Source organism: Oryctolagus cuniculus, chromosome 21, assembly GCF_051225735.1.
Source record: "Oryctolagus cuniculus isolate XC-2025 breed Fujian yellow rabbit chromosome 21, ASM5122573v1, whole genome shotgun sequence".
Lineage (NCBI taxonomy): Eukaryota > Metazoa > Chordata > Mammalia > Lagomorpha > Leporidae > Oryctolagus > Oryctolagus cuniculus.
Genome location: NC_142887.1, coordinates 32,652,962 through 32,673,609, shown reverse-complemented (window position 1 = coordinate 32,673,609; position 20,648 = coordinate 32,652,962). Strand labels below are relative to the sequence as shown.

The 20,648-nt window shown below is 54.9% G+C and overlaps 1 protein-coding gene across 7 annotated transcripts in view; it reads right to left on the bottom strand.

The window, feature by feature from the left end:
- The window catches only part of MED15 (mediator complex subunit 15), an 81,390-nt gene that overhangs the window by 8,668 nt on the left and 52,074 nt on the right, over positions 1-20,648 (bottom strand). For 2 of the 7 annotated variants that reach the window (XM_051841025.3, XM_089323469.1), the window contains exons 5-9: positions 19,956-20,168; positions 8,429-8,649; positions 7,496-7,828; positions 6,116-6,244; positions 841-960 (exon numbers count right to left, since the gene is read on the bottom strand). In XM_051841025.3, the coding sequence (XP_051696985.2) occupies positions 841-960; positions 6,116-6,244; positions 7,496-7,828; positions 8,429-8,649; positions 19,956-20,168 (1,016 nt within the window). The remainder of the gene's footprint in view (positions 1-840; positions 961-6,115; positions 6,245-7,495; positions 7,829-8,428; positions 8,650-19,955; positions 20,169-20,648) is intronic. The other 5 variants (XM_051841028.3, XM_051841027.3, XM_070065916.2 and 2 more) reach the window with 5 other exon arrangements.

Below are 20,648 nucleotides of genomic sequence, written 5' to 3'. Positions count from 1 at the left end.
AGCTCGCAGGTGGAGTGGTGGCTCCACCCCGGTGCCCTCGGGGAGGCACAGGGCCCACGCCTGCCAGGACTGCAGATGCGCCTCCCCTCCAACAGAAACTGAACCATGAGTCTTCTGGCATGTCTGAGGTTTCCACAGCAGACCCAGAAACGTGCACAGCCTGGGGTGAGAACTTGAGCACCGGTTGCCCTCAGTCTCAGAACAGTGCCCAGCACACGGCCTCCATGTGATCACTATTTGTTAAAGCAAGACTTCCGGAATGCTGCCAAACCTCACAGGATAACGGTAGCCCTGCAGAATGTAACGCACACAGAAGTCGACGCCTGCCTGGGAAGTCGTGTGTGCACGTGCGTGCAGTACGCTCCACACCCCACACAGCAAACCCTAGCCCAGTGCAAACAGCACAACCTGAGGCCATGGCTGCGGCCTGTGCTGTCCAGCACGGACACCATGAGCTTCCCTATGCAGCAGCCCAGCACCACATCTGTAACAGGTGCAACCAAGGGACTGGGCAGTTTTCTCCGTTTTCAGCAATTTAAATGGAGACAGCCACACGGTACCAGACAACCCGGCTCTAGGAAGCCCGCTGTTTGTTTGGCTTTTGTCCTATTTTACCAGGAACAGGACAGCGGCATGACAGTGTTCACCTGATCGCACCCCATTTACTCACATCCCCTCAGGGGGCACACGCTGGGCCTGGCCTCATCCCAGAGGGACGACTTGGTCGGGCACTCTGAAAGCCACCGTGAAGCAGTCACCGGAGATGACAGGTGCGCTTTACAAAGGCTCTCAGGGGACCCCAAGCTCCCAGCCGAGCCCTGTCCGCAGTCCCATAAATACCTGTGCTGTGGGCTGTCTGCCCAAAGGAATGGAGCTCGCCGGGACGGCAGACACTGCGGAGGTGAGTGGGAACCGGGCTCTTACATGCATCCCGCCTTGGGCCAAGGCTTCGGTGATCATCTTTGAGGACAGAGGGACAACAGACAAGGTGATTGTGACAAGAGACGCAGCGTGCGGGCAGGTGGAGAGGGTGTGTGCGCCAGGGCGAGGCCCCCAGCATCAGGACAGTTCTGGCCAACGTGCGCAGGCCCACGGCATCAGGGGTCTAGGAGAGTCACCGTCGGTGCTGCTTCCAGACCCTTCTATCCTAACTGGCCACTCCTGGGTGCGCTGTCCTGAATTCCGCCTTGAGCTGTGGGCCCATCAGAATCCCAGAGCCCACAGAATCAGACTTCAAGGGCAGGCGATGGCACTTCTAGGGGACAAACCTCCGAAGACGACTCATCAACAAAGCTTGCCACGAGAAAGGCTGACCATCACTGAAACAGAAGGTGAGGGCCACAGGCCCATTCCGGAATTTTCCTTACAGAGGCAGACTGCAAACCACCCCCATCCTCCTGGCCTCTCTGGGGCTGCTGTCCGGGTACCTACCAGGGTTTCCTTTTACACTAAACGCAGAGGGGAAGAAGCCTGGGCCTCTGCCCGCAGGAGGCCTGCAGGGGCAAGCAGCACTTTGGCATGGGCCAGGACCACTGCTGTGCTGTGGGCCTGGCCACCCTTGCTCTGGGCTGAAGTGGGGGATGGATTCCAAGCCAGGTCCCTGGAGAGCAGGGCCTGTGTCCATTTAGCACTGCCACAGACCACGACAGAATGACAGTGCTGGGAACAAAGGGACTGGTCCAAGGAAAAACAAAATCCCGAGTCCAGGAGGCGTACGCCTGGCCCCAGATCAAGGCAGTGCTGCTGCACCATGTCCATGCAGTGACGGCAGCCAGGGACAAGGCTCCAAAGCCAGAGCGCCCTGCTAGCTGGGGCTGTCGTAGCAGTAGCAGAGGCCAATCAGAACACACAGCAGCCAGGCCAAGAGGGACCTTCCTGGGGACGTGGCAAGCAAGCGGTTCTGGCGGCACTGGCTGTGTCACACACGGTCCTGAAGAGCCCAGCGCCCGCCACGGCATGCTTCAGGGCGGAAGCTTCTCTGGGGAACCAGTCCACACTGGGAGTGGGCAGAAAGCAGAGGGGGCGTGGCGGGCGGTGAGGGGAGCTGTCCGTGGGCCTCTGCTGCACTCAGGACACTCGATGGTGTGCCTTCCGGCTGGGAGGCGGGCTGTGAGGGGAGCACATTTCTTCCCAGAAGGCAGTAACGAGGAAGGAAAAGCTGAAGCCTGATTGCCCACTGACTTCTTCAAACACAACTCCTGGAAGCAAAGCTCATTCTCTCTTAACCGCAAACTCGGAGGACAGCGCACCAGTACTACGCACACAGGCAGACGAGCGCCAGGCACGCCCGCCAGGAGCCGGCAAGGGACAGCATTCTAGCACTTCCCAGCCAACTGCTGCAGAGGAGCCACGGCCGGCGCACACACAGGGGTCCTGCGGGCCGGCCACTGACAACAATCACACGTCAGCTCTGCCACACACACATCCACGGTTGCCGTCTGTCTCTGAGGACAACTCAGTGACCTGTAAATTAGGGTGAAGCATCTGTATACTGTAAGAACAGTAGGTTCGAAGACAAAAGCACAGGGAATGTCGAAATGGGAGACATACTCTAACCAGGTTGTAAGGGGACAAAGAGAAGTCTGTTGGTCCAAAATCCCACGGTGGGGACGCGTCCACAGCCCAGGGCCAGCCCACATCCTGAAACAATCCCACCCCTGCCAGTGCCTCTGTTCTGTTCTAGGAGGGCTGCCTGCTGCAGCACCCCCAGCCCTAGCATAGTTCTCACAGAATGGCTGGCCCACTCCACAGCGGGCGGTGCTCCCGCGGTCCCTGGGCTCTGAGGTCAAGTGAGGAGCCCCACTCTGTGCCCCTGGTGTCCTGCTCACAGGACTGCCGACTTTCAAGGCGGCCCTGGGACTCACTTCTGAGCAGCTTTGGGAAATAACCAAGAACTCAGCCACACAGCAGATACGTAACTGGTGACAGCAAAAAAAAAAAAAAAAAAAAAAAAAAAACACCTGGAAATAAAATCCAAGACCAAGAAGGTCACTAAGGACAGCTGGAGACACTCCCAGAGGAATGTTCCTTTCTGGGCAAAAAGGGCTTTCTGATGACACACACCTCACTGCTCCAGTAACAGGGAAGACACCACATGTGAGACCTTGTGGATGGTAAGCCCTCGGTGACATGAGGGAACCCTAAAGCCAGCAAACTTCCTACCCCACTGGGATGCTCCTCTCACCGACATTTCCTTGCATTTCTTCTTTGTTTGTTTTTAAAGGTTCATTTACTCATGGGGGTGGAGGTGGGGCAGAGGGGAGAGAGGGAGAGAATAAGAATTAATCTGAGAGCTTCCATTTGCTAGTTCACTCCTCCAAAATGGCCACAATGACCTGGACTGGTCCAGGCCAAAGCCAGAAGTCCTGAGCTTCATCCAGGTCTCCCACAAGGGTGGCGAGGGACCAAGGGCCATCCTCTGCTGCTCTCCCAAACACATCAGCAGGGAGTCGGATCAGACCAGCACTCACATATGGGATGTAGGCATCACCAGCGACAGCTTAGCTCACTGCATCACAATGCCAAATTCCCCATCTTCACACTTTTTATGTTTTTTATTTATTTCCATCTACACAAAAGGTAGGGGGAGGGAGGGAGGGAGGGAGGGAGGGAGAGGGAGAGGGAAGGGGGGAGAATCTTCCATCTGTTGGTTCATTCTCCAAATGACCTCAATAGCCAGGGGTGCGCCAGACTAAAGTCAGGAGCAGGGAACTCCATCCAAGTCTCCATGTGGGTAGCAGGGGCCCACACACTTCGGCCCTCATCCACTGGCTCCTAGATGCATTACCAGGAAGCAGGATTGGAAGCAGAGTAGCCGGGACTTGAACCAGCACTGTGATATGGGATGCAGGCGTCCCAAGTGGTGGCTTAAGGGCCACACCACAACGCCTGCCCTATCTGTGCACTTTTATTTTCCACAGCCACCATACGTCTCTCAGGGTTTCTACAGCACAGTACTAAAACCTCGCCTCGTCCACCAAGCCAACTGGGTTTCAAAGGCAGGCCTGAAATCCAAAGCTATCCCTTTAAGGAGCTTCTTGCCCTTAAGCCACCTAGCCACACCCAGAAACCACTGTCTCTAGGACAATGCAGTGGGGCTGCCCAGCCTCCTGGGAACCAGCAGCATAGCAAGACCACGATGCAGAGAAAAGCGGCAGAGTGAGAGGCCAGGAGCCCGAGGGTCACCACCACACTGAAAGGCACACCATGGAGGTGCATCCTTCTCTGGCCTTTGAGAACGTAGGAGGCGAACTCTGCTGCCTGCCCTGAGCAGTCCCACCACCTGGCCACACACGTCCCATGGCACTGCAGGCAGGTGACAGTGGTCCTTGAAAAACTGGAGGCGCCCCCTCCCTGCCAAACAGCAAATCCATCGGGAAACAAAGTGGTGGCCAGTCACTCCTCATCATTCCATGGTCCTCACCCAAAGGTCCTGCCTTAGCATCACTGGCCACCAGCTCTCCATGCCTTAGCTCCAGGGTGGCAGGAAGGTAAACCAGCAACGGTGATGGGTACCCAGCACCAGGCCCCCACGCCGGCTGGAATGGGGCTTCCACCAGGAGCCAGTGGTGATCACCTTGCAGGCAGAGCAGCACCTGAGCAGGGTTCAACAGTGGGGACTGAATGGGCAGCAGGGATAAGGAGCCAGTGGAACTACAGGGCGCACACCACCTAGAGCTGGAAGCCCAGGACATCAGCAGAACAGGGGGCCCATGGCAGCTGAATATGCGGGCTGGCCCATGGCTGTTCGCTCTCCAACTTTGAGGAGCGGGATCAGAGGGGAGTTCTAGTTCTCTTCCCCGCTGCACCTGACCTCAGGAGCACAAATCTCCTTGATCTGCTGCCCTGGATGTGGGAGGGAGGGTCGTGAAGAGCAAGGGCAGAGGGTCACTGCATGCCGCCACCAAGCCGGATCTGCACACAGGCCATGTGCTTTCTCTGCATGGAGACCAAGAGGAGGGAGGTCCCAGACACTGGGGGTGGCAGATAGACTAACCTTGTCCCACGGGCGGTCAGCCCTGGCAGCCACAAACGTGGAGTCCGTGGGGGTGTTTTGCACAAGGCCACCTCTGAGGAAGCAGATGACATGGGAACCCTGGGCCCAGCTTGTCCAGGGAGGCTGCTAGGTCAGCTCAGCTGCACCGAACCCCTCAGTTGGCCTCGGTCACCATGCTGCCCCTCAGCCAGCAGAGGACTGATACGTGTGGTAGGGACTGAGGGGGACTCTTACTGAGCCCTTTGCCCACTGTGCAATGATGCCGCACACTAACAGAGCACACCGTGTCCGGAAGGGCCTGACACACAGCACCATTCACCCGGACATGTTGCTTGCAGGTGAGCCAGCAGGTGCAGGAGCACAGCTGATGCCCTTGTGACAGCAGCAAAGCACAGCGGAAGTGCCAGATGTGGCCTGGGATGCAGCAACAGGCGGACCACACAAACTAGCACATCTGGCTCCTTCTAAAGCTAACCCTTCTGAGTCAGGATCAGGAGTGTTTCCCTGACGGCCACCACCCTGCACCAGGGTGAGGCGGGACTGTCAGAGGCGTCCTGGGGACCCCGGAACCCTACCCTTAGCCACTAGAAAGGGCCAGCCAGACCTCCTGTGCCCCAAAGCCATCCAGCAGGCAGAGAAAGGGCATGAGCTGACGTGGTGATGAGGGAGGGACGCATACTTCTCCCTGTGCCACACCGAAGTCCCAAAGCGCAGGACAAGCACCAGGACACTCCTACTCCTGCTGCCGAGCACGTGGGCAGCCACTCCCAGCCTCTTCTTAGTTTCTAGAGACCCCTGCCCCAGCCAGCTCTGAAGTTAGATACCCACACCGAAGCTGAGGTGAGGAGGAAACTGAGGCACAACCTCAGAGTATCAGAGAACAGGCAAGCCGAAGGACACCAGAGGACAGGGGGACGACTTGCCCTGCACAGCTTGGGGGGTCCCAGACTTGATGAAGCAGGTTACCCCGAGGATCCTGAGGGTCAGAGTAAATGAAGAGGAAGCCCACGCTTGACCAACTCAGCCCAATGCTACCAGGGCCCTTGCTGCAGAGCTCCCTGTGCGGGCGACAAGCACCCACTAGCTACTACAGATGCCCTTGGCTCCCAAGGCCCTCACCTGGACTCCAGGAGCCACCATCTGGGCAGCCTGAGCTGTCTGCACCGCTGTCTGCTGCGGCACCTGGGGCTGAACCTGTGGCACCTGGGGCTGCACCTGCGGCTGCTGCACCACCATCGGGGCTCGGACCTTAAGAGAGGAAGAGAGAATGCAATTTGGAGCTACCTGGGGCAGTGAACAGAGCACACATGACTTCTAAAATGGAGCTTTTCTTGAGACAAGGATGAATCTGCTTGACTTTGCAGGCCATGTCACCTCACTGGCTGCATGATTCCTAAGTCCACCAGAAACGTCCCAAACCTACCCTGCTCTGGGTGAGCAGGGTACAGCCGCACCTCATCCAAAGCTGGCAAGAAGCAACATGGCCCTCCCCCATGAGACCCCCCACATACATGTCACCACCAGCACCCACAAGAGACAGCTTCCAAAGCCAAGCACACAGCCCAGGCCACTTGTCCTCTGGGTCACGCTCACAGAGAGCCCTGCTCAGAGCTTCGACTCACTGACAGTAACCAGGGCCAGCTGGCCAGCCAGCAGCAGGCACAGCTAGAGGGGTGAGCCGGGCAGGAAAGCAGGCCACTGTGGGACCACTGTGTGGAGAAACCTCGAGGGACAAGGTAGGCTCGGGCCAAGCCCACACAGGTGCCGCCTCTAAGCCATTAGATCTAATCTCAACAGAACACATCCCACCAAGAAGCACATAAGGACCCAGGGCCCGGGGGCTGGCTCCCAGGACAGGGAAGTGACTGTACTTAACCACTCACAAACCTCCCCAGCCTTCTTCCGTGGGGTCTTCTACTTGTACTTGGTTCTGGTGTGGTCCCTGTCCCTACTCCACTCAACAAATCACAAATAAAAAGGCCACAAAAAGATGCCCACGTGGTGCCTTGACCCAGCTGCCTCCCTCCTGGTGGCCACACTCTGTCCTCTGTATAAATGCCACTGACTTTGTACAGAGACACAGTGAGACTGGAGACAACAGGATTGTATATACGATTACCTCCCTCAAAGCATGGCAATCCAAGGTCTCCGAGATCGTTGCTCAGAACGTGCCTCTGGGCACCAGCACAGCACTGTGGACGGGCCCTGCACAGTGGTGCCCTGCCATGCAAGCAATCACCCGGTTCGGGAGCTCTTAGACACTGCCTGGACCAGCCCACGCAGAGTGCAAGAGCAGCTCCTGCAATGCATGGTCCCTCACGGAGCCGTGCCGCAGGCCTGGATGTGGGGTAGCGTCGGGGGCTGCTGAGGCCTTCTGCTCAAAGGAATGGACGTGGTAACTACAGCTGAAGCACCTCGGACACTGCTGCCGACAGACCCAGTTGCTGCACAGGACACAAGAGAAGCTGCGTGTGCCTCCCCACGGGGCGGGATACTCACAAATTTCAGCTGCTGCTGGGCGTACAGCATCTGTCCAGGGAGGGCTTGAGCCTGGGACACCAAAGGCTGGGGCTGGGACTGTGGTGGGAGCTGTGACGGTTGGTTCTGAGCAACTGGCGGCTGCTGGGCCTGTGGCGGTGGCTGGTGGTGCTGTGGGTGATGCATTTGCTGCAGCTGCTGGGGTAGGGTCTGGGAGGGGGGAGGCTGAGGCTGCTGCATGGGCGGCTGCTGCATGGGCGGCTGGGCCTGCAAAGCCTGCTGTTGCTGCTGCTGCTGCTGCTGCTGCAGCTGCAGCTGTGCCATCCGCTGCAACTGCTGCTGCTGCTGCTGTATCTGGAGACACAAGGAGCACTCGGTTACCTTCTGCCGGCCTCTGGGGTGCCAGCTCTGCCCCAGAAGCCCAGTGGGACACCACCACAGCCTCCAAGGAGGCCTGCCTGGCTGACCTTTCACGTGGGGAGGAGAGCACCTGCCACAGAAGGGCTCTGCGCCCTCGAGGACACATCCCCGGGATGGTTCAGGGGAAGTACGTAGAAGGCACAGTACGACGCAGCCCAGGGAAGCCGCCAGCTCGGGCAACTGGACATCTGAAGCCTCCCCAGCGAGGCTGGGATTACCAGGGGTCACCAGTCTGTGCCTCAAAGGGATGGTCCGTGTCAGCGATGTCCTCCTTCAGGAAGAGAGGACGAGTGGGGCTGAAGACTCAGCAACCTCTGGGAAGGGACCCTCCACGAGCTGCGGAGACGGAGACGGAGCAGCAGGGTCCACGTACCCCCAGGGGCTCACTGCCTGCTTGTGGGAACTCTCGCATGAACTGCTCACAGCCCTTCAGCACACGGCGCGTCCACAGCCAGGTACCCGGACCTGACTGGGTGCCGTCACGGGGCCTTGTTCTCCTGCCTGGGCCCAGGACGGGGGAGGGGCCCCAGGTACCTGCTGCTGGTTCTGATGATGTAACTTGATCAGGTGCTGCTGCTGCTGCTGCTGCTGCTGCACCGCGGCCTGGAACTGCTGCTGCATGGCGTTCTGCTGCGCCTGGAACTGCTGCTGCTGCTGCTGCTGCTGCTGCTGCAGCGCTGCCTGCTGCGCCTGGAACTGCTGCTGTTGCTGCTGCTGCTGCTGCTGCAGCGCCGCCTGCTGGAGCTGCAGCTGGGCTGCGGGGAGACCAGGCTCAGGCCCCGCAAGGGCAGCGGCAACAAGCAGAGCCCCCCCCCCCCCCACTGCGTTGAGGTGGGGCAACAGCTGGAACCTCAGGGCTCCGCTTACCAGGGACGCAGACGGGAGAGGAAGTAGCACTGTGTTAACGCGGAACTCACTAGCATGAATTATGCTATAATAACCAGAGACAGGAAAAACAGGTCTTTTGGACAGATAAGAAGGCCTAACTCTGGCGACCACCCACCTGCTATCTGCATGGATTTGCCTATTCTGGACGCTTCATAGAAATGGCCAAGATGGTAGCTCTTTTGTGACAGGCTTCTTCGACCTAGCGCAATCTTTCCAAAGTGCACCCATGTCCTGACACCCATGTGTCAGCCCTATCTGCATTACTTTTATTGCCAAGTAATGGTGCAACATAGGAATCCCCCAATACTGCTTTACTTATTCATCAGCTGACAGAAACTGGGGTCAGCTCCACTCTTTGACTACCATGAATAACACTGGTGAGAACAGGCGCTAGGGAGTCAGTGCCTGCATCTGAGTCTCGGCCCTGCTTCCGGTTTGAGCCTCTTGCCAATGTACACCCTGGAAGACACAAAGTGGCCCAAGTAACTGGGTCCACATGGAAGATCCAGACTGAGCTCTGGGTTCTTGGTTTCAGCCTGGCCCAACCTTGCTGTTACATGCATTTAGGGAGTGCTCCAGCAGATGGAAGATAATCTGTTTCTGTCTCTCTCTTTACCTTTCAAATAAAATGAAAATACCCCAAAATTAAAAAAAAACAGGAATTCAGGTTTTTTATGGTGGTGAAAATATTGTAGAACCGATTGTACTGATAGCCCATGACTCTGTGAATATACTAAAAATCACCGCATAATACACATCACACACCTGAACTGCATGATAACGAGAATTATCTCTTAATAAAGCAGGTTTTTTTTTTTTTTATTTAATTTTTTTAAGTGGGCCAGGCATTTGGCCTAGCAGTTAAGATGCCTATGTCTCACACTGGAGTGCCTGGGTTTGATTCCCAGCTCTGTTTTCCTGCACATGCAGATTCTGGGAGTCAGCAGTGAGGACTCAACTTACTTTATCTGCCACCCAGGCAGGAGACCTGGGAAGAGCTCCCAGCTCCCCGTTCCAACCCTCAGCTGCTGTAGACACCTGAGGACTGCACCAGTAGGTAGGAGCTGTCTGTCTCTCATGTAAGTACAATACAAACCAACCAACAACACAAAAGCCACAGCTCCTCCGTGGGCCACGTCTCCCCCAAAGGTAAGTTTGCAGAACCACAACACATCACAACCACGACCTGTGCTGTGTTCCGAGTTCTTTAAAAAAAGGAGTTATTTGAAAGGCAAAGTTACAGAGACGAGGGAGACATAGATCGTCTATCCACAGGTTCACTCCTCAAATGGCCGTAACAGCCAGGACTGGGCTACACCAAAGCCAGGAGCCTGGAACTCCATTTAGGTCGTGGCTGGCAGGGGCCCAAGCACTTGGGCCACCTTGTGCTGCTTACCCAGGCCAAAGCAGGGAGTTGGATCGGGAGTGGAGCAGCCAGGACTCTTATGGGCAACCACATGGCATACTGGTATCCCAGGCAGTGGCTTAATCGGCTACACCACAACGCTGGCTCTTGTGGTCTGAGTTCTACACAATCAATCACCTGGGACGTTTGGTCTCCATCCCAGTCCCTGCAACAGGATCCTCCCTTCCTCCGGAACAGCAACCCCTGTCCTCCATTTCTAACATCCTGTCATATCAAAATTGATGTACCATTTCAAAAGTGTTATAAATAAGCCGGTGCTGCGGCTCACTAGGCTAATCCTCCGCCTCGCGGCGCCGGCACACCAGGTTCTAGTCCCGGTCGGGGCTCCGGATTCTGTCCCGGTCGCCCCTCTTCCAGGCCAGCTCTCTGCTGTGGCCAGGGAGTGCAGTGGAGGATGGCCCAAGTGCTTGGGCCCTGCACCCCATGGGAGACCAGGAGAAGCACCTGGCTCCTGCCTTCAGATCAGCGCGGTGCGCCAGCCGCGGCGGCCATTGGAGGGTGAACCAATGGCAAAGGAAGACCTTTCTCTCTGTCTCTTTCTCTCACTGTCCACTCTGCCTGTCCAAAAAAAAAAAAAAAAAAAGTTATAAATAAGTGGAACCAAGAGATTTTCAAGAAATGGAAAATTGTTATAAAAAACTATAAAAATGGATTTCAGCATTTTTTGTACCAAAATATTTTTCTTAAAAAAATTTTACTTATTTGGGAGACAGAGAGAAACAGAGAGATGTTCCATCTGCTGGTTCACTTCCCAAACGGCCACATAGGACTGAGCCAGGCCACAGCTGGGAGCAAGCATCCCACCCAGGTCTCCCAGAACTTGAGCGTCACCTGCTGCCTGCCAGGGTGTGGGAGCAGAGCCGGCACCTAAACCTAGGCACTTCTATAGAGTGGATACAGGTGTCCCAACCAGCAGCTTGAACCACTAAGGCCAAATACTTACTCCTAAGCTTGTCTTTTTTAAAATTCATTTCTTATTTTTTAAAGATTTTATTTATTTATTTATTTATTTATTTGAGAGGTGAGTTACATATAGTGAGAGGGAGAGACAGAAAGGTTTTCCTTCCACTGGCTCACTCCCTAGATGGCCCCAACGGCCGGAGCTGTGCCGATCCAAAGCCAGGAGCTAGGAGCTTCTTCCGGGTCTTCCATGTGGGTGAAGGGGCCAAAGCACTTGGGCCATCCTCTGTTGCTCTCCCAGGCCGCAGCAGAGAGCTGGATGGGAAGAAGAGCAGCCGGAACACGAACCAGCGCTCATATGGGATTCCGGCACCACAGGCGGAGGATTAACCTACTGCGCATGGTGCTGGCCCCCTAAGCTTATCTTTTAATTCCATTTCCCACAGCTTTTTGACAGCCCTAATAGTCTTAGAGTGTGAACCCTCTAGGACTGGCTATTTCTCCTCAGCACCGCCTATTCTGTTGTCAGACACTGCATGATGAAAACATCTGGGTGGAGGCGGGCGCTGGGCTGCAGTGGGTTAAACCACAACTTGAGATGCTGGCATCCCATATCAAAGTGCCAGTTCCAAGTGTCGGCTTGAGTCCCAGATGTTCTGTTTCCAATCCGCCTCTATGTTAATGCTCCCTGGAAAGCAGAGAAAGATGCCCAAATCCTTGGGCCCCTGCCCCCATGTGGGAGACCCAGATGGAGTTCCAGGTTCCCGGCTTCAGCCTGGCCCAACCCTGGCTATTGAAGTTATCTGGGCAGTGAACCAGCAGATGGAAGATTCTCTCTCTTTCCATCATTCTGTCAAATAAATCCTTTTTTTTTTTTTTTTTTTTTTTAAGAAAAAGACAAACATCTAGGGTAGGGGCCAGCACTGTGGCACAGTGGGTTAACACCCTGGCCTGAAGCGCTGGCATCTCATATGGGCGCTGGTTAGAGACCTGGCTACTCCACTTCCCATCCAGCTCTCTGCTGCGGCCTGGGAAAGCAGTGGAGGATGGCCCAAGTCCTTGGGCCCCTGTGCCCACAAGGGAGACCTGGAGGAGGCTCCTGGCTCTTGGCTTCAGATCAGCACAGCTCCACCATTGCAGCCAACTGGGGAGTGAACCATCGGATAGAAGACTTCTCTCTCTCTGCCTCTCCTCTCTGTGTAACTCTTTCAAATAAATAAAATAAATCTTAAAACACACACACACACACACACACACACACACACACACACACATCTAGGGTGGCTGCTATGAACTCTGGTGTATAGGTTTTTATGGGAAGTTTTCCCTTCTCTGAGATAAATGCCCAAGAGGGTGGCTGCTGAGTCACACGTTCTCGCCTGTAAGATGTGGATGACGGAAGTTTGCCGCGGTCATTAATGCAGCCATTCTGGCAGATGGAGGACATTCTCAACTGCTCTTTCTTGTGACAGACTTCACCGGTGCTCAGAGAGCAGGTGCACGACAACGCTGTCTCTGACACCACTGAGGCTAGCCGCAGGGTTCACTTTGTGAGCACGCGTGTGCTTAGGTAAGCTGTTCATTACGTTGCTCAAGTAGTCCCTACATGGATCTTTTCAGTCTTAACTCTCAATAACCAAGAGAAGTAATCGAGGTAACTGCCCACACATCTTTGTTCATTCTCTATTCTTAAACCCTTCTGCATCTTCTGTTGTGGGCGGGATTCTCGGAAGGACAACACAGCTGTTTTGTCTCATTTCCATTCAACCTCACATTTCCTGTTCTTTAGCAGGAAAAGTTTAGTCTATTCACATTTATAATTACGTACACTTTTCAACTTCTGTTCATCTTGCCTTTGCTAACTTTCTTTTCCTCCTTTTTGTGAGACTGACTTTGCTTTTTAGATTTTTGTTGGGTGATGGCTCTTTTCTTTTTCTTATTCCAGTTTTTCCAACTGGTTTGAAATTTATAAATTATTTCTATTGTTATAGAATCTGAAACTTTTTCAATTTTCTCATGTACATTTTACTTAAAGCATAAAGCTTTTATAAATATTTTAACCTCCTACCCCAAAGCACTAATATTTTAAAAGTCTTATTATTGGGGCCGGCGCTGTGGCACACCAGGTTAAAGCCCCGGTCTGCAGTGCCGGCATCCCCTAGGGGCACCAGTTTGAGTCCTGGCTGCTCTACTTCTAATCCAGCTCTCTGCTGTGGCCTGGGAAAACAATGGAAGATGGCCCAAGTCCTTGAGCCCGTGCACCCATGTGGGAGGCCTGGAAGAAGCTCCTGGCTCCTGCCTTCTAATTGGCGTCACTCCGGCTACTGTGGCCAACTGGGAATTGATCCAGTGGATGGAAAAACTCACTCTCTCTCCCTCCACCTCTTTCTCTCACTGTGTAACTCTTTCAAGCAAATAAATAAATCTTAAAAAAAAATCTTTTATTTTTATTTTTATTTTTTGACAGGCAGAGTGGACAGAGAGAAAGGTCTTCCTTTGCCGTTGGTTCACCCTCCAATGGCTGCTGCAGCCAGCGTGCTGCGGCCGGCACACCACGCTGATCTGAAGGCAGGAGTCAGGTACTTCTCCTGGTCTCCCATGGGGTGCAGGGCCCAAGCACTTGGGCCATCCTCCACTGCACTCTCGGGCCACAGCAGAGAGCTGGCCTGGAAGAGGGGCAACCAGGACAGAATCCGGCACCCCGACCGGGACTAGAACCCAGTGTGCCGGAGCCGCAAGTGGAGGATTAGCCTATTGAGCAATGGCGCCGGCCTAAAAAAATCTTTTTATTCACTTACTTTTATTTATTTGAAAAGCAGAGGGACGGAAAGAAGACACAGAGAATTATCTGAGTCATTACCTGCTGCCTCCCAAGGGGCATAATAGAAGCTGGAATCAGGAGCCAGAGCCGGGGACTGAACCCAGGCACTCCTTTATAGGAGGTGGGTGTCCAAAGTGACAGGTTAACCCACTGAGCCACAATGCCTGCCCCAATAATTTTTTTTTAAAGTATGTCTTACATGTATTCTAAGATCTGGTATTCATACTATTCTCTTGGAATCTACTGATTCCTGGTTTTTCTTCTTTTTTAAAGATTTATTACTTATTTGAAAGTCAGAGAGAGAGAGAGACATACACACACAGACGAAGATCCTCCATTGGTTGGTTCTTTCCCAAAGCAGTTGCAACAGCCAAGACTGAGTGAGGCTGAAGCTAGGAGCCAGGAACTCCATCTGGGTCTCCCAAGTGGGTGGACCCAAGCACTTGGGCCATCCTCCTGTGCTTTTCATAGGTCATTAGCAGGGAACTAATTGGATGTGGAGCAGCCCTGGGACACAAAGTGGCGCCTATGCGGGATGCTGGCATTGCAGGCAGTGGCTTTGCCCACCGCACCACAGCGCCGGCTCCCTGGCTTACCTTCTAAGCCTTTGCATTAGACACTATTAAGAGACGGCACAGAGGGGCTGGCAGGTCATTACTTTACAGAGGTAATTTCTGTGTAGACCAGGGGTTCTCATTCTGGCCACTACTGACATTCGGATGAGGATGACGCTGTGTGCCTGGGACAGCCGCTGTGTGCCTGGGACAGCCGCTGTGTGTACAAGGGGGCTAGCAGCATCCTCACCTCTACCTGCTGCATGCCAGCTGCACCCTCACAGCTGGTACCCAGAAGGTCTCAGACACTGCCGATGTCCCCCGGTATAAAGTCATCATGACGGAGAATCCCTGGTTTGGATTTACACACATTCCCTCCCTCTTCTGATCACGCTTTCTTCTCCCATTTATACCTTGTATTGCAAAAGGATGTCCTGACAGCGGAGGATGGCCCAAGTGCTTGGATCCCTGCACCTGCACGGGAGACCAGGAGGAAGCACCCAGCTCCTGGCTTCGGATCAGCACAGCGCCAGTCGTGGCGGCCATTAGGGGACTGAATCAATGGAAGGAAGACCTTTCTGTCTCTCTCTCACTGTCTAACTCTGCCTGTTGGGGGAAAAAAAAAGAGCAGCTGGCATTTTGGCACAGCAGATTAACTTGCTGCCTGGGACACTGGCATCCCTTGTGGGACTGCTGCTTTGCATCCACACTACTCTAATTCTGACCCAGCTCCCTGCAAATGTGACTGGGAAGGCAGCAGATGATGACCCAACTATTCGGGCCCTTCACTCACGTGGGAGACCAGATGGCGTTCATGGTCCAGATCAGGCTGTGGAAGCCATTTGGGAGCGAATCAGCAGATGGGCGAACTTGCTCTCCCTTCTCTCTACTCTTCTCTCCCTCTCTGCTGGCTCCACTTTTCAAATTAAAACCAAAAACCAAAAACCAAAAAAAAAAAAAAAAAAAACCACAAAACAACAGGATGGCCTGAGAGGAGAGACGTAAAGGGATCAAAGACAAGAGCGTGTCCTCCAGAGAAGCTGCCGATCTGAAAACTCTAAACACTGCCTGCTTCCCCAGGCCTCTGTGCCAGTGCCCGAACACCCTGCTGTCCTGACAGTCACAGCAGCAGCTCACCGCACGGATGCCTCTGAGGTCCTGAGCCTGGGGCCGCCCGGCCTTTTTCAGATGGCTCGACCTTATCTTCCACGTTTCTTGGCCCTGCTCCTGTATTTTCCATGTCCTCTTCTCTGAGCTACATTCCAGGAATCTTTTTTTTTTTTTAAAAGATATCTTTTATTTATTTGAAAGGCTGAGTTACAGAGAGAGGGAGGGAAAAAGAGAGACACAGAAACTTCCATCTACTGGTTCACTCCCCAAACTGCTGCAACGGCTGGAGCTGGGCACCTGTGAAGCCAGGAGCCAGGATCTGCTGGGTCTCCCACGTGGATGCGGGGACCCAGGGACTTGGGCCATCTTGTGCTGCTTATCCAGGCGCATCAGCAGGGAGCTGGATCGGAAGTGGAGCAGCCAGGATTCAAACTGGCGCCCCTATGGAATTCCAGCAGTGCAGGGGAGGCTTAACACCACAATGCTGGCCCCGGGAATTCTTTAAATACGGCTTCCGGCTTCCGGCTTCCGCCTGACAAATCCGTTGTTCTGCTCTATGGAATCTGCTGCTGACTCATCAGCACTGCCCCTCAGTAACTGTGCTCCTGCTGACTCCTTCACAGATCTGCTTGGTCACTCTTGGTGACGCGTTTTCATCTGCAATTCTTTTGTTTCTTTACACACAGCTTGTGTCTGAACCAGTCCTGTGTGTGGTCCCTGAGTGAGTCTGCACCTGCCTGTTGTCTCTGCTCTCTCTCATGCCGCCTCTCCTTCCTCTCATGTCTGCTGAATCACTGCCTGACCTTAACCGTGTAGTTCTCACAGGCCTGGGGACATCCTCCTCCCATCTCTACCTTCTTATGGGGGAACCAAGAGGTACCCCAAGCTTCAGCACAGATCCTGGCTGGTTAGAGGAACCCTAGGCTTGCCTTCCACTTGCTGACAGCAGGCCCAGCCTCAGCAGGGCACAGAGCTACCCCCACTTCCCACAGGCCACAGTCCAAAGCGTACCCCAACAGGACCTCGCTATTCAGGAGGGATAAGGCCCTTAGCACCAAGACGCCACAGGTCGAAGTAGGAGTGATTAAATTTTAAAGTCAGTTTTGCATGGATGTGGTATAAAACTTTTCAAGGAACAAAAACAGAGTGAAATGTAAGCCTTGCCCCAAGCCTGTACTGTAGGCCCCCGTCGTATTCAGTCAGAAGTTTCAGCACTCATACACTTCTAATTATTTCTTAAAGCCATATGCTTATGAAAACAAGAAATTCAACTATAGTGCAAAAAAAGGAGCCAAAGTCAGCACTTCTGTCTTCTTCCATACGCCCACACTGTGGGTGCATCAGGTAAGACAAGAGAAGAGGGGGGCTTGGGACCAGAAGCAAGCAGAGCCCGTTTCAGCGAAAGGAGATCCGAGCGGGCTACGAGATGGGTGCTGAGAAGCCAGTAAGAGGAGGAGGAGGACATGAGGAGGGGTGCTGGGAGCAAGGGTGCCACAGCCTTGGAGAAGCAGCTCCACACACACAGGGGCTGGGGTCAGGCGCTGGCTTCCAGCACAGCTTCTTGGCCTGGGATGTGACTTCTCAGCTGCAACCATCTCCCTGGCAAAGCGGAGGTGGTGACGCTACCCTCTTCCTGGGGTTACTGTTGGGGATGCATGACAAAATACACCCAAATACCAAAACCTGCCATGGCTGTTTTACTTGTAACAGCCAAAGACTGGAAACAATGCAAATGTCCTGGGGGTGGGTGGACAACCAAACCGCAGAACACCCAATTGTGGATGCCTCCTGGACATCAACCTGGGTCTGAAGGGGAGCACGCCCAGCAAAGGAGCCCACGTCAGAAACTCAAATCTGGGCCGGCGCCGCGGCTCACTAGGCTCATCCTCCGCCTTGCGGCGCCGGCACACTGGATTCTAGTCCCGGTCGGGGCGCCGGATTCTGTCCCAGTTGCTCCTCTTCCAGGCCAGCTCTCTGCTGTGGCCAGGGAGTGCAGTGGAGGATGGCCCAAGTGCTTGGTACCTGCACCCCATGGGAGACCAGGAGACGCACCTGGCTTCTGCCTTCGGATCAGCGCGGTGCACAGCGCACCGGCTGCGGCGGCCATTGGAGGGTGAACCAACGGCAAAAGGAAGACTTTTCTCTCTGTCTCTCTCTCTCACTGTCCACTCTGTCTGTCCAAAAAAAAAAAAAAAAAGAAACTCACATCTGGTGCGATTCCCTGGGTGACACCACCAAGTCCCACGGCTACGGAGATGGAAAGTACAGCAGTGCAAGCCAGGCCCAGCTCGTAGGGACCACACTTTTGTTCGTTTGTTTGTCTTTTGACAGGCAGAGTGGACAGTGAGAGAGAGAGAGAGACAGAGAGAAAGGTCTTCCTTTTGCCATTGGTTCACCCTCCAATGGCCACCGCAGCCAGCGCGCCGCTGCTGGTGCACCGTGCTGATCCGAAGCCAGGAGCCAGGTGCTTCTCCTGGTCTCCCATGGGGTGCAGGGCCCAAGGACTTGGGCCATCCTCCACTGTACTCCCTGGCCACAGCAGAGAGCTGGCCTGGAAGAGGAGCAACTGGGACAGAATCCGGCGCCCTGACCGGGACTAGAACCCAGGGTGCCAGCGCCACAGGCGGAAGATTAGCCTGTTGAGTCGCGGTGCCGGCCGGGACCATACGACTTTCCACACGCAACACAAGATGGGCTGCTGGAGGTGCTGCAATGACTCTATGCATGCAGGGATCCCTGATGCCACACACAATGCAGCCTCACAGAACTGCACGGGTGGGTCTGGTGTGGTAGTGTAGCAGGCAAAAAGAGCCACCACCTGCGGTGGTGCGCCAGTTCAAGATCTGGCTGCTCCACTTCCGATCCAGCTCCCCGCTAGCGTGCCTGGGAAGCCAGCGGAGGATGGCCCAAGTGCTTGGGCCCCTGCATGGGAGACCTGCAAGAAGATTCTGACTCCTGGCTTCAGCCTAGCCCAGCCCTAGTCGTTGCTGCCATTTGGGGGAATGAACCAGTGGGTGGAAGATTTCTGTTTCTCCTTCTCTCTCTAACTCTGCCTTAAAAAAAAAAAAAAAAAAAAAAAGAAAGAAAGAAAGGGAGGGAGGGAGTGATGGAGGGAGGGAGGGAGGAAGAGGGGCTGGTGCTGTGGCATAGTGGGTAAAGCCGCTGCCTGCGGTGCTGGCATCCCATATGGGCACCAGTTTGAGTCCCAGCTGCCCTTCTTCCAATCTAGCTCTCTGCTATGGCCTGGGAAAGCAGTGGAAGATGGCCCAGGTCCTTGGGTTCCTGCACCCATGTGGGAGACCTGGGAGAAGCTCTTGGCTCCTGGCTTCAGATCGGCATAGCTCCAGCTGTTTTGGCCATCTGGGGAGTGAACCAGCGGATGGAAGACCTCTCTCTGTCTCTACCTCTCTAACTCTTTCAAATAAATAAAATAAGTCTTGAAGAAAGAAGGAAGGAAGGAAGCAAAGAAAGAAAGATCTATGTATCCCTGTAATGTAGAGGGCCAATACTGTGTGAAAAAAATGCAGATGAAGTCTGAATCAAAGCTCCACCTGAGGTGGGAGGTGGGAGGTGGGGGCCCTGCCGACGCTGACTTCTTGTTTGCGACAATGCACTGAGACAGTACCACTGGGCGCAGCCGAGCACAGGGCATGGGGTAGCTCTGTGCCATTCTACGACTTCCTGTGACCCAGAAGCTACTTGAAAAGTGAACAGTTACACAAAGGAGGAAGTGCTGACACCCTCTGCAGCGGGCCTGGCATATTCAAGCACTGAGTCCGTGTCCATGGGGATCAAAGGAGCATCAAGAAGGGCTCTGGACAGAGGGAGGCTGCTCTGGGCTTCCCTGTGAGAGCACCTGGGACACCTGAGGAGGGCAGCTGCAGAGGATGAGGGGCTACATCCCACAGAAAAGAGCCAAGAGGACAAAGCACCTCCGTCAAGGGAGGGACATCCTGAGGCCCAGGGCTGACCAAGCAGCAACACCACAAAAGGCGGCTCCCAAGACCTGGGGCAGCCCACGGGGCTGCGGGTGCTGACACAGCACTGCTTTGTGGCTGAGCACCCCTGGAAACATCCCGTTTCCATTTCAGCAACAGAGTGCGAGCCCCTGGGTGGAGCCCAGGCTGTCCCCAACCTCCTGAGTCCTCCTGTCTCCCAGGGCCAGAAGGAGGCTGTGGGTATCATCGGTTAGTCCCTCTGGCTGCTGGAAGCAGGCGCGGAGCCCTTGCTCTGCACACAAGACAAAAGGACAGAACTCTCAGGAGCGTCCCCGTGCTCTCCTCCATACCCCTGTAAGCAGAGCAATGAAACGCACTGCTGTGTGTGAAGCAGCCGCGAATGCTCCGGAAGCATCGTACTCACTCTGTGGGGCTGCTGTAGACACCACAGCCATGCCATGAGGGGCCATCCCTGAGGTCCCAGGGGGTGGCTGCCCTGAGAGGGGCATCGGTTGTCCCATGGTGCCAAGGCCGCCCATGCCGCCCAGGGACTGTCCTGGGCCCCGAGGAGGCATGCCAATTCCAGCTGCTCCCGCGGCAGGTCCGCCAGTCAGGCTCTGGAGCGCATTCATAGGATCTGTGGGAACACAGGGAGTGGTGTCCCAGGAGAGCACCCACGGAACAGGGCACACTCCCAGGTGTGAGGTTCACAGACCACAGACCTCCTCCCACTTACAGGCTCGACCCTCCCAAGTCCCAAACAGTGCGATACCACAGTCCTGGAGCTTCCATAATGCCAGCGGCCAGAACACTGAGTATGTCAGTCACTGTTTCTAGACCGGGAGCCTGCAAGGGCAGGGCAGACACCCAAAGCCCCTACCCTGGCCTGTGCAGGGGCCCTGGTTTTAAGGGACCAGCAGCCCCTCTGATGCCTGCAGCTCAACTGAAGATGGGCTGAAATGTCCAGTGCAAGGTGGAGGCTCTGCTCCTCCTGGCTGTGCAGGGCCCCTGCTGGTGAGCACATCACTAGGACTTCCAGAGACAACAAAGTGTGACAGCCCTTCTAGAAGCAAGGCAGACTGCAGGGACACACCGAGGCCTGTGGCTGCTGCCCAGT